Here is a 12,269-nt window from a genome sequence, read left to right on the forward strand (position 1 = left end):
TTCATGATCCCTTTTTCAGCCTCAGACACAGGGAACTCAAAGTCAAGAGAGAGTACCGGGCTAAAGTGTTCAACGGGTTTATTAATGCATGATTTGATTATTGATATAAACATTATGATTATGCAGATATGTGAAAATGATTTAAAGAAAAATAATTTTTGGTTTTTTGTATTACCATTTTTCCAGAAAAAGCACAAAATAAAAATAAAGTCGGGATCAAAGCGACTTTTTAATTAATGATGAAAATACATAAAGCAAAAAGCCCTAAACAAGTTCCCTTTCGTCTCGGGTAGGACGAAAGGATTTTTTTTGAAAAACATAAAGCAACAAACAAACATATTAATTAAACAGATGAGTAGTAGAAAGAAACATCAGCAAAGACCCAATTGCAGCTAAACATTCAATGCATCAACATCAGGTTCCAAGATCCGATAGCGGATTAACTTGCATATTCCAATTCAAACTCTTCAAAAGGTATGAGATTTTTCTGGATCAACTTCTGAACTATCTTCTGCAACGCACAACAGTGCTCAATATCATGACCTGGTGCCCCTTGATGGAAAGCACAAAAGAGGTCGGGCCTATGCCGGGCTGACAATTTTGCTGGCATTGGTAGAGGTGCCTTGGGAGAGACCAAATTCCTTTCAAGCAACTTTGGAAACAACTCTGCATACGTCATGGGAATAGGGTCAATCTGTTTCCTTGAAATGCGTTGTCGAGGTTGTTGTGGATATTGCTGAAACTGGGGTTGATAACCCGAACTTTGCGGAGCATTTGTGACAGGCATAATAGCGGCCACAGGATGATAAGCCAGATACTGTTGTTGAGGCTGAATTTCTGCCACACTCATTTCCTGGTCTTCCTCTTCTGAACCATTAGTGGGAACAACTTCTTTGATCAAATGTCCTTTTCGAACCCAATCTTCAATACGCATGCCCGCGGTCATCATATCCGCGAAATCGCCAGATGCACTTGCAAGCATATGCTCAAAATAGAACGGATCCAGAGTTTCCAGGAAAATCTCGGTCAACTCTTTCTCTTCTAGACGTGGACGGACTTGTTCGGCGACATCTCTCCATCGTTGGGCATAAGCTTTGAATGATTCATTATCATTTTGGGTCATGGCCTGCAGTTCCTTTCTGTCTGGGGCCAAATGCAAGTTGTAGTTATATCGCTGGACGAAAGCCTCGCACAAATCCTTGAAAATTTTGATATCATCCTTGCTCAGACCCATGTACCATATCAGTGCAGCACCAGTCAAACTATCTTGGAAACAGTGGATAAGGAGTTCATCATTACCTACTTGAGCAGACATCTTTCTCACGTACATTACCAAATGAAGCTCAGGGCAAGTGTTCCCTTTGTACTTCTCAAAATTAGGGACTTTGAATTTGGGTGGTATAACGACATTGGGAACCAAGCAAAGATCATAAGCATTTTTCCCAAACAGTTCTTTCCCACGAAGAGCTTTCAATTCCAACTGCATTTTGTCAAACTTTTCTTCCAGTTCAGCTATCCGGTCGTATGCGACCACATTTTCTGAGTGATAGGTTGGCCCAGGGCCCTGCTGAGTGGCATGAATCAAAGGAGCTGAGTAGGTCAGAACAGCTTGAGGGATCAAATGACCCAGTTGAGGGATATGTTTTGTCTGTTGCATGAAAGGAACCTGAACCTTAGAGACACAAGGACGAAATACTTCACTAGAACTTAAAGGTGTACTCCAGAGATAACCTTCCAGCATAGCATGTTGAGGAGTACTAGCAAACACTGTTGAAATTGGGGTAGTGGAAGCAACCGTCTGAGCTTGAGTGCTACCAATAGGAAGAGACAATGGTTGACTCTGTGCAACCGTCATTAAAGATACTAAGTTCCTCAAAATCTCATTTTCGGCCCGGAGGGTTGTCACCTCTTCACGAAGCTTGTGGTTCTCTTGTTCAAGATGATGCATTCTGATTTGCACGAGTGTTGTAGATGCGGGTAGACTGATGGATTGACCTTTTGTAGAAAGAACCAAAGTATGAGGCACATGCTAGAAACTATGAATGCAAAATGATGCATGATATGCTTATGCAAATTTTTTTGAAGGACTTATCGAAGCTAATTTGTAAACATTGTAGAGGAACACGGTTTCATTTGAAAATTGTAAAGATATTACAATCGGTTTCCTTTTTCAAAATGTAAGAACGAAACCAAGGACAAAGTTCTTTAACAAAAGCAAAAGCTTAGTTAAGATTTTTTGAAATTGTATTGCTTGGTGTTCATTCTTACAAGGTCCATACCTTTGATGTTTACAAAAAACTTGGCTAAGTCCTTCAACATTTTTTTTTAATGGATGGAAAAAAAGGTTTATGGATGAATGCATGTATGCATGGTTATACTAGAATACATAGAATACACGAGGGGCTAGATTCACAATATTGGTGTTGAAGGTAACGCCATTTGGTAAGGACTATGGTTTCAAATTGCACTTGTAACAAGGGTTCTACCAAGTTCCCAACTTACAACTACCCTTATGAATATCTCGGTGCGTAGGATTAACTCCTAGACCAATAATTCGTAAGGAAGTCTAGTTTGAGTGTAGTATCGCGTGACGACCAAAGTCAGGACTACTCCTGGTTTAGTCTCCGCACTACGTCCTAATAAATGGCCAAGATGGGTTAAGGGTGATCTAAAGGTTCTCAACGCTTGATGGATTTCAAAAATAATAACGCCAATCACGACTACTCATGGTGACGTATATATACTCTTGAACCCACGTTGAGTGGAGTTATATCACATGCACACATAGGCAGGACTACTCCTGGTATGGCACTATGACCGTACTCCGTCCTATCTTAGGTTTCACTCAAGTCCGGGAGTAGGACTTCTTTTCTCACCCCTCACGTATAAACATTTACAAAGTATATACAAAAGATAAAGCAAAAGTAATAAAGAAAGAAAGGTGGGCTAAACCCGCTTAGGATCCCCAGTGAAGTCGCCATTTTTGTAGACCAAGATTTTTGGGTGTCAAGCCATTAATTGGACTTGAACCTTCAATCTACCGGACTTGCTCGATTTTATTCTTGGGAAGGGAAAAAGAGATTGAAAAACCCTTTTTGGATCCGGGGGTTGGTTACGATTCGGGAAGGTGTTAGGCACCCGCGTCGTTCACGGTACTCCGTGAGAACCTCTTTCTAACTTTATTTTATTTGAAAAAAATTATTGATTAAAGTATGAGTGAAAGAATGGAGGGAGAAGAAGTAGGAGTTTTGGTTATTTTTATTTGATCGATTTGAAAGGAATAAAGCCTCTGCCTACGTACCCTTAAAAGGGATCAAAACCACCGTAGTTCACTCTCAAAATATTTTTGTGGGTTAGGTTGTTTTTAATTATTTTTGAAAAAGAAATTTTAAGAAGGATTGCGAGACCTCAAGGTATAGAAGAATAAAATATGAGTGAGGTTGTTTCATTTTATTTATGAAATTTAGTCTAAGTTTAATTAGGATTTATTTAGGAATTTGATTAAGAAAATAAAAAGGGAAAACAACTTGGATTTGGATCCAAGGTTTATTAAGAAAATAATTTGACTTTTGCTTATTTGATCTCTTGAGATAAAAATGATTTTTCTAACTAACGGAAAGCTAGCGTAATAATGTGAAACATAAAGCGAGCGTAAAGCGGTAAATAAAGTGATAGTGTCGGTGCAAGTGTCGGTGTTTGTGTTACCTACATTATTACAAAAATTCCTAGATACATTCTATGACCTCTTTACCAAGCTACAAACCAATGGTAAAAAAAAAAAAAAATACATCCATTTACCTAATTATACACACTGGAAATTGAAGATAAATTGCAAGAATTAAAGATGCATGAGACTATACTAAAGATGATGCAAAAGTAAAAACATACCAAAATATTAGACCATGAACCAACACGTTTTAGAAGACCATCACATATGAAAACAAATATCAAATAAAACGCATGACATTGGGCATATGCAAATTTTGAAAACACAGATTGAAAAAATCACTAACCAAAAGATGCATGAGAAGTTGCTAAAGATGGTGTAAAACCGGATATGACGAAATATTGGATTCGCATGCCCAAAGAGAAACATATGCTAATATGAAGCTTTAAAACATTAAAACAAAATGAAAGGAAAAAATATGATCATTAAAATACCAGAGAATATATATGAGAAAAACTAGTCGAAATGTTAGTAGGAGTTTTTAAAAGAAAATGTATAAACTAGAGTTTTAAATCACTAAACCATTCTAAGAAAGAAAAGAGAAAGAACAAAAATGCATGATACGCAAATTAACACATTTAAACTGCAAGTAATCATCTCCAAAGTTAATATAACGAAAGAGGAGTTATGAAATGACTAAACGATGCTAGGCAGCAAACCAAAATGCGGGTAAAAGATTTCTAAAGAAACAAAAGGTGTAACAAGCATGCAGGGGGGTTCATTAAACAATCAAACAAACAAAAGCAGAAAGCTACTAAAACTGGGCCGAGAGAGAGCAGGAGTAAGTTAGGGAAGTATGGAGCAGGTCAGGCCTCTTGGACATGGACCGGTTCAGGACTTGGAGCGGTTCAACCGAACCGGTCCAATGTCAATCACTATATAAAATAAATTTCAGGGTTTCCACTTCATTTTCCAAAAGATTTTTCCCCTTAACACAAACGGCGCGGCTCTCTCTTCTGTTATCTCCTTCATTTTTTTTTTTAAAACGTTTTTCACAACAAGCTTTGCAACACATATAGATCATAAACTCTAAACATGGTAACAAGCTATAGAGAACAACTTATTCTTCTTTTGTATGCCGACACTGTAATTGTTCTTTCTTTCTTCTTCTAAAAAAAAATTCGACAGTGAATCAACAACAATGACAGTGTCGAATCAACCTTTCCTTCATGTTTTGTCGAAAAAGAAAAAAAAAAAAATTTAACTCAAAATGTTATTTGACTTTAGATCGGGAACAACGATTTCATTTTCACTGTTTTTTGAAACTGGAATTTTACCAACAAACCTTCGTTGATTCTAGATCTTGAGTTCCTTTAGAGAAAAACATGAAGGAGAATTCTAAAAAAAAAAGGAAGCTATTCTCGGTTCAAACGAAATGCAAGCAAGCAAAACATAGATCCACAGCATCAAACAAGTTTACGTTCAATAGTGGTTACCTCTTTGGATCCTATTAAGATCTGGAGAATATGTTCTTCAGAAAATTTCAAGTCCTTGCTGCTCCTTGCTCCAAATCCGCTACTGTCGGTAAGAGTCCAGTTGTTGTGGATTTTGATTGAGACCCGAAGTTAGTAGATCTGATGCTTACTGTTGTTGTTTGTCTCAAAATTTCACTGAATAGAGCAGATCCGAAAATAGTTTTCAAGAGAAAATGGTTTATGTGATTTTGAGCTTGTTTGGTGTTCTTTGAGTCCGATTTGAAAGGAAACAACACTTGGTTATTGATGATTCTGGAAAATGCTTTTGAAATTCATGTGTTCTTCACATTATTGATGATTTGTGTTTGATTTTGAAGAGAGAGTAAGATTAGGGTTTCTGATGCGGATGAATTCAGTTCTGTTGTGGATCCGAAAATGAAATTGAGTTGCTAAAAAACTTTGAATGTTAATGGTGTTCTTTGTGTGTTCATACTTTTTGATGATTTTTCTGTGTTTGATTCAAAAGGAGATGAAAAGATAGAAATTAGGGTTTATCAAATGAGGGCTGCGGCTGAGCCAATGATTGGGTGACTGATGCAATAAATGGCCTTCTATTTATACTGACAGATTAGGTTAAATTGGGCCTAAGGACTAATAGACTGAAGACACCTGTACAGGACCAAAAGACTATAGAGGACCAAACAAAGACTACTCTTGGACTTAAAAAAAAAATAAAAGAATATTAATTTGAAAAAGGCCAAGAAACGTGACTAAAGAAAATAACAAAAATAATGAATAATAAAAAAAGGAACAAATAATAAATAGAATAGAAAACAAACATGAAGTAAAATAGGAAGTAAAATGAAGAGAATTAATAATAATAAATATAAAGTAAATAAGTTTAAAAGAAGTTAAAAAAAATTGTCCCTTTCGGTAAATGAGATATTTTAAAATACCTCTCTGTCGAAATTTCGACCGATATGACTAAAGAAAATGCAGTGTTTTTAGAACGCGGACAAATACGTGCAAAAAGATTTTAATCAAATAAAAATACGGGGAAAGCTTTAAACGCTTAAAAAATACGAACAAAACTTTCTAATTGCTTTAAAATGCAAGATAAAGGGTTAAAACGAACAATAAAAAGAAATTTGAACCGCTTTAAAAATACGAATAAAAATGGGAACAAACAGAGAAAAGTGGTCAAAATTTGGGGTATGACAACCACTAACCAAACTCGGTTGAAAACCTGATATGAAATTGTACTAAATCAAAACTAGCATTTTTCTTTTATACATATGAGTCAAAATTAGTATAATAATACATATAATGTGATAATAAAGCAACATAAATGTTTGACAAAAAAAAAACCAACATAAATGCCTTATGTTTTATGATTGATAATAATTGAATAGATAACCAAAAAATAAAATAAAAATGAACAATGACCACTTTTCGGGATAGGGTTCCTCCGAAAAGAATGTACGCGTCTATCTACATTCTCACCAGAGTCTATAAAATAGCACTAGACAACAACATAATCATTGTAACAAAATTTTACTAACCTCTCAATAGCAACGATGAATACATGTTCCTTGCTGAGCCTCTTTTACTTCTCCCTTTGTTTCATTATTTCTCTTTCTCATGCTTTAAACAACGGTTTTAGTGTTGAACTCATCCATCGTGACTCCTCAAAATCACCACTATACCAACCTACACAAAACAAATACCAACATATTGTCAATGCCGCACGCCGTTCTAGAAACCGTGCCAATCATTTCTACAAAACTGCCCTCACAAACACACCTCAATCAACTGTAATCCCCGATCATGGTGAATATCTCATGACATATTCAGTTGGTACCCCACCATTTAAGTTATATGGCATTGCTGATACAGGTAGTGACCTTGTTTGGCTTCAATGCGAGCCTTGCAAAGAATGTTACAATCAAACCACTCCTAAGTTTAAACCATCAAAATCGTCAACTTACAAAAACATTCCATGTTCGCCTGACCTATGTAAATCTGTGCAACAAGGTGCCGATTGTAATGACAATTTTTTTTGTGAATATAGTATTTTTTATGGTGATACGTCACAATCAAAAGGAAATCTTAGTGTCGATACTCTTACATTAGAGTCCTCCACTGGACGTCCTATTTCATTTCCTAAAACTGTGATAGGATGTGGAACTGACAATACAATGTCATTTGAAGGTGCGAGCTCTGGTGTAGTTGGCCTTGGAGGTGGACCAGCGTCTCTTATTACACAATTGGGATCATCAATTGATTCAAAATTCTCTTATTGTTTGTTGCCAAACCCGGTTGAGTCAAACACGACAAGCAAACTCAATTTTGGAGATGCCGCTGTGGTTTCCGGGGATGGTGTTGTGTCAACCCCTATAGTGAAAAAGGATCCTATTGTTTTCTACTATTTGACATTGGAAGCATTTAGTGTTGGTAACAAAAGAATAGAATTTAAAGGGTCTTCAAATGGTGGTGATGAGGGTAACATCATAATTGATTCAGGTACAACGTTGACAGTTATTCCAACTGGTGTTTATAATAATTTGGAATCAGCTGTGTTGGAATTGGTGAAACTGAAGCGTGTTGATGATCCAACCCGAGAATTTAACCTTTGCTATAGTGTCACATCAGATGGATATGATTTTCCTATAATAACGGCACATTTTAAAGGTGCAGATGTTAAGTTGCATCCTATTAGTTTATTTGTTGCAGTTGCAGATGGCGTTGTTTGCTTTGCTTTTGCAGTTACTTCTGGGTTCCCTGGTTCTGACCTTTCCATCTTTGGAAACTTAGCTCAGCAGAATTTGTTGGTTGGTTATGACCTTCAACGAAAAATTGTGTCGTTTAAGCCTACTGATTGTAGCAAAGTGTAATGGGTCTTGTAGACTTTGTTTACTTTCCTCCTTGGATTGATAATCAAAATAATTTGCATTTTATGTCTAGTCTCATTGATATCGAAGTTAATTCACATCTGGTTTTGTTCATTACCACTATCATGGCCCTTTTCAAGCAGAAGTTGCGTTGTCTTTAAAAATCTTATATGAATTTTTACACATTACAATATCTATTGTTATGAACTGGTGTAATAAATATAGATTTAATCGTAAATTCAATCTTCCTATTTTCTCAAACTAAAGAAAATAGTACTTATTTCCAAATCAATTTGTTGGCATGATATTTTATCTCAATTTTTAAAATTGGGGCGATAAATCACAACTTTTTAGGACCAAAAAATTCAACTTTATAAAGATGGAACTATTGTAGTGAGAGTGATAAAATAGGGGATATAAGTAGAGTTAAGCATAAAATATAAAAGATTATAAATAATTAGTGTACTCTTAATAAAATTAAATAATTAGTACATATACCATATCTATGTTATACACAACTTAAATTTGATTAAATAGCAGAGTAATGACCTGTTCCAAGCACGAGACAATCTGTCTTTAAAAAATTTAAGGCTTAATTGCATTTTTCCTCCCTATCTTTACCTAGTTGTGCGATTTTGCATCTCCTCTTTTTTTTTGAGCGATTTTGCACCCTCATCTTTTGTCAATTGTGTTTTCTTCAAAATCATCATTAAAAGAGGGGAAAGGGGGCAAATGATAGGGGTCCAAAATCGCTCAAAAAAAAGAAGAGGGGGAGCAAAATCGCACAGTTGGCAAAAATATAGGGTGCAAAAGTGCAATTAAACACAAGAAGGTCCATCTAACTAGAAAAGGGGGCAAAAAGATGGCGTGCAAAATCGCTCAAAAAAAAGACGGGGTGCAAAATCGCACAATTAGCAAAAGATAGAGGGAAAAAGTGCAATTAAGCCAAAATTTAATGTGTTATAGGCTTAAAAGCATTTTTTGCTCCCTACATTTTCATTTATTCGATTTGGAACCCCCAAATATTCAACTGTGTGTGATTTTAGCCTCTAACATTTACGTCATTTATGAGTTCAGGAACCCCCAAATTTTCAACTGTGTGATTTTAGCCTCTAACATTTACGTCATTTATGAGTTCGTAGTCACTATTTCTTTTTCTCCTATTTGAAATACGTTTGACAAATTTTAATCACATGGAAGTATTGTCATCTAGTCGTCGGAGTGGATTTTAATAAATTAAATAACTAAAAACTAACAATATTCAATTTTTAAAAAAATTAAAACAAGTAAGAACTCAATTGTAAATTAAATATTGAACGTGTTACTCGAAAAAATTAAGATTGACTACATCACTTTTCAAAAGGGATGAAAAATTGCAAAATTTGTAATGGAGCTATTGCCCCATGCGCCCATACGCATGCGACAACATTCCTTTAGGTCTCATGCGCCCTGTGAAAGGGGGACGGCTATGAGGTGTCTTTTGCTTGTTTTCCAAGTTGTTTCTCAGTGGAAAACCATGTTTTCTTTCTTTAAACCTTGCACACACTTTTATTGATTCAAAAAAGCATTGAGCAAGCTAACGGTACAAGGCAAGGGTCAACCATCAAGAGCGTAGAAGATCTCCATCCTCCTCTTATTCTCTCTAGGGTATGATTTTTTATTGTTTCCATGTGAAACTAAACCTCTTTGATTAGAGTTCCACTATGATCCTCTTCTTATTTGTTGGATTCAATTAATAAAGTTTTTCACTCAATTTATGTTTCGATTGTCAGATTTAATTTCATATATGCCTGGTCTCTAATGCTTTTTCAATTGAGAATTTGAATCGGTAATCTTGAAAATTGATCTATAGACGGATGATAAGATTGACAACCCTTGCTTTTGTCCAATCCTGGCAATAGTAAAATTTCATATTTTCTTGAGAAATGCTAGCAATACTCTCTTTTGAGCACTCTCTCTAACACTCACTCTTTTATTGGGTGAAATCAATGTAGGACTTACACTTTGGAAATGGAACCCACATAAAGTGGTGGGACATACATTGATTTCACCCAATAAAAGAGTGAGTGCTAAAGAGAGTGCTCAAAAGAGAGTGTTGTTAGCATTCCTATATTTTCTTTATTAAATTCTTTTCATGGAATATAAGTATGAATCTAGGGTTTTTAACTCATCTTAAGGAAACTCTGCAATTGTAATTGGTTAAATTGTGGGGATATTTAAATAAACTTCCTCAGATACATCACAGAGTTTTAAACGATATTTTCTTAAATCAAATAGACACGATATAAACTAATGATTTACTGAGTTGATTAAAACAAAGACAAAGGGGGATACAAGGATTCCCTAATCGTCATTACACTCTGAATCAAACCAACCTAATCTCGTATTGGGAAGGGCAATCTAACCTTGCAACCCCTTTATTCTCTTTTACTTTTATTTTCTCTCTAATACGTTCCGCTAATTACCAAGTTGAACGACAATCCTTGTGGATACCATAAATTTATTACTTTATTACTTGTTACGATTTGGTGCACTTGCCAATATTTACATCTTTCGTCCATCAAGAGACTTTAAACACCTGGGTGTAAAATGAAAAGAGAAGATGAAAATAATTTGGTTGTGATTTTATTCAGAAACGTAGAAGCAATATATACACAGATACATATCTCTAATGTGATGATTATGCTGTTATAACTCAGTAATTTATTCCTACAATCAAGCTATTCTAATTTGACTAATATAACTGTTACCATATTTACAGCTAGAATCATGTGATACAATTAACTCTCATAACAACAAGAATCATAGAATATAGTTGACTTTCCTAACACTCCCCCTCAAGTTGGAGAGTGGATATCAAGAACTCCCAACTTGCGCTTCATTGTAAGAAAGGATTCCTTCCCTAGTGGTTTAGTGAACACATCGGGAACTTGTTCTGCTGAAGGAACATACTCAGTTGCAATTGAACCATCTTGAATTTTGTCACGAATAAAATGACAATCAATCTCTATATGTCGAGTTCTTTCATGAAATACCGGATTGAACGCAATGTGAAGAGGTCCTTTGTTGTCACAATACAACAGTGCTGCCTTTGAGTGCAGTATCTCCAAATCCTTCAACAATGAATGTAGCCAAGACAACTCACAACATGTGCCTGTCATAGCTCTATATTCTGCTTCAGCTGATGATAGAGAAACTGTTTTTTGTCTTTTTGTTCGCCAAGAAATTAGAGAGGATCCCAAAAAAACACAATACCTTGTAGTTGATTTTCTGGATATTGGGTAACCTCCCCAATCCGAATTAATCACAAAAGGCACGCAAAGATAAATCATTTTGGGAAGAGAAAAATAAACCTTGACCTGGATTGTTCTTTAGATACCGCAATATTCGTATGGCAGCTTCCATACGAGGTTTGCGAGGAGCATGCATGAATCTACTCAATATGTGCACTGAGTAGGTGATATCTGGATGAGTAACAGTCAAATAAATTAGGCGTCCTACAAGTCTCCTATATGAGGATGGATCTTTCAACAATTCTCCTTCATCTGACAATTTGACATTTTGCTCCATGGGAAAGTTCACATGCTTAGCTCCCAAACATCCTCCATCTTTTCGAATTTCCAAAGCACATTTCCTTTGCGAAATGAATATAGCTTTCTTTGACCGAGAAACCTCCATGCCCAAAAAAAACTTCAAGTCACCCAAATCTTTAATCCGAAATTGATTATGCAAAAACTGTTTCAGAACAGTTATGGCATTGGGATCATTACCAGTTATGAGGATGTCATCAACATAGATCAGTAAGGCAGTAAATGATTTTCCTTTCTTACATGTAAACAATGAGTAATCTGCCTTTGATTGAATAAATCCATAGCACCTTGAATAGTTGTAAAGAACTTGGCAAACCATTGGCGAGAGGCTTGTTTTAATCCATATAAGGATTTATTGAGGCGACACAAAAGGTTCTCCCCCTGTCGCTGAAAACCAGGAGGAAGAGACATATAAATTTCTTCAGAAAGATCTCCGTGAAGAAATGCATTGTGGACATCGAGTTGATGAAGTGACCAATTTTGAGCAGCAGTCAAAGCTAATAAACAACGAATTGTAACCATTTTAGCAGTAGGCGAAAAAGTGTCATGGTAATCAACCCCTTCAAGTTGTGTGTAACCTTTTGCTACTAACCGTGCTTTATAGCATTCAAGAGAACCATCTGATTTGCGCTTGATTTTGTACACC

At 35.8% G+C, this 12,269-nt stretch overlaps 1 protein-coding gene and 1 pseudogene across 1 annotated transcript; one reads left to right on the plus strand and one right to left on the minus strand.

Annotated features, from left to right (window-relative positions):
* Positions 1-201: 201 nt before the first annotated feature.
* On the minus strand, positions 202-5,731 carry LOC146898231 (uncharacterized). Its single transcript, XM_085731239.1, has 2 exons — positions 5,164-5,731; positions 202-1,995 (listed from the first exon to the last, which is right to left on the minus strand). The coding sequence occupies exon 2, from the start codon at positions 1,946-1,948 to the stop codon at positions 440-442; it is 1,509 nt and encodes a 502-aa protein (XP_085587365.1). The 5' UTR covers positions 1,949-1,995; positions 5,164-5,731; the 3' UTR covers positions 202-439.
* A 985-nt stretch (positions 5,732-6,716) lies between these two features.
* Positions 6,717-8,099, plus strand: LOC146898232 (aspartic proteinase CDR1 pseudogene; annotated as a pseudogene).
* Positions 8,100-12,269: the final 4,170 nt, after the last annotated feature.

Source organism: Medicago sativa, chromosome 8, assembly GCF_051527215.1.
Source record: "Medicago sativa cultivar Bolivia chromosome 8, Bolivia_mono, whole genome shotgun sequence".
NCBI classification, from domain to species: Eukaryota; Viridiplantae; Streptophyta; class Magnoliopsida; order Fabales; family Fabaceae; genus Medicago; species Medicago sativa.

Coding starts and splice junctions, on each gene's coding strand:
- LOC146898231 (XM_085731239.1), bottom strand. CDS start 1,948: ATGCATCATCTTGAACAAGAGAACCACAAGCTTCGTGAAGAGGTGACA.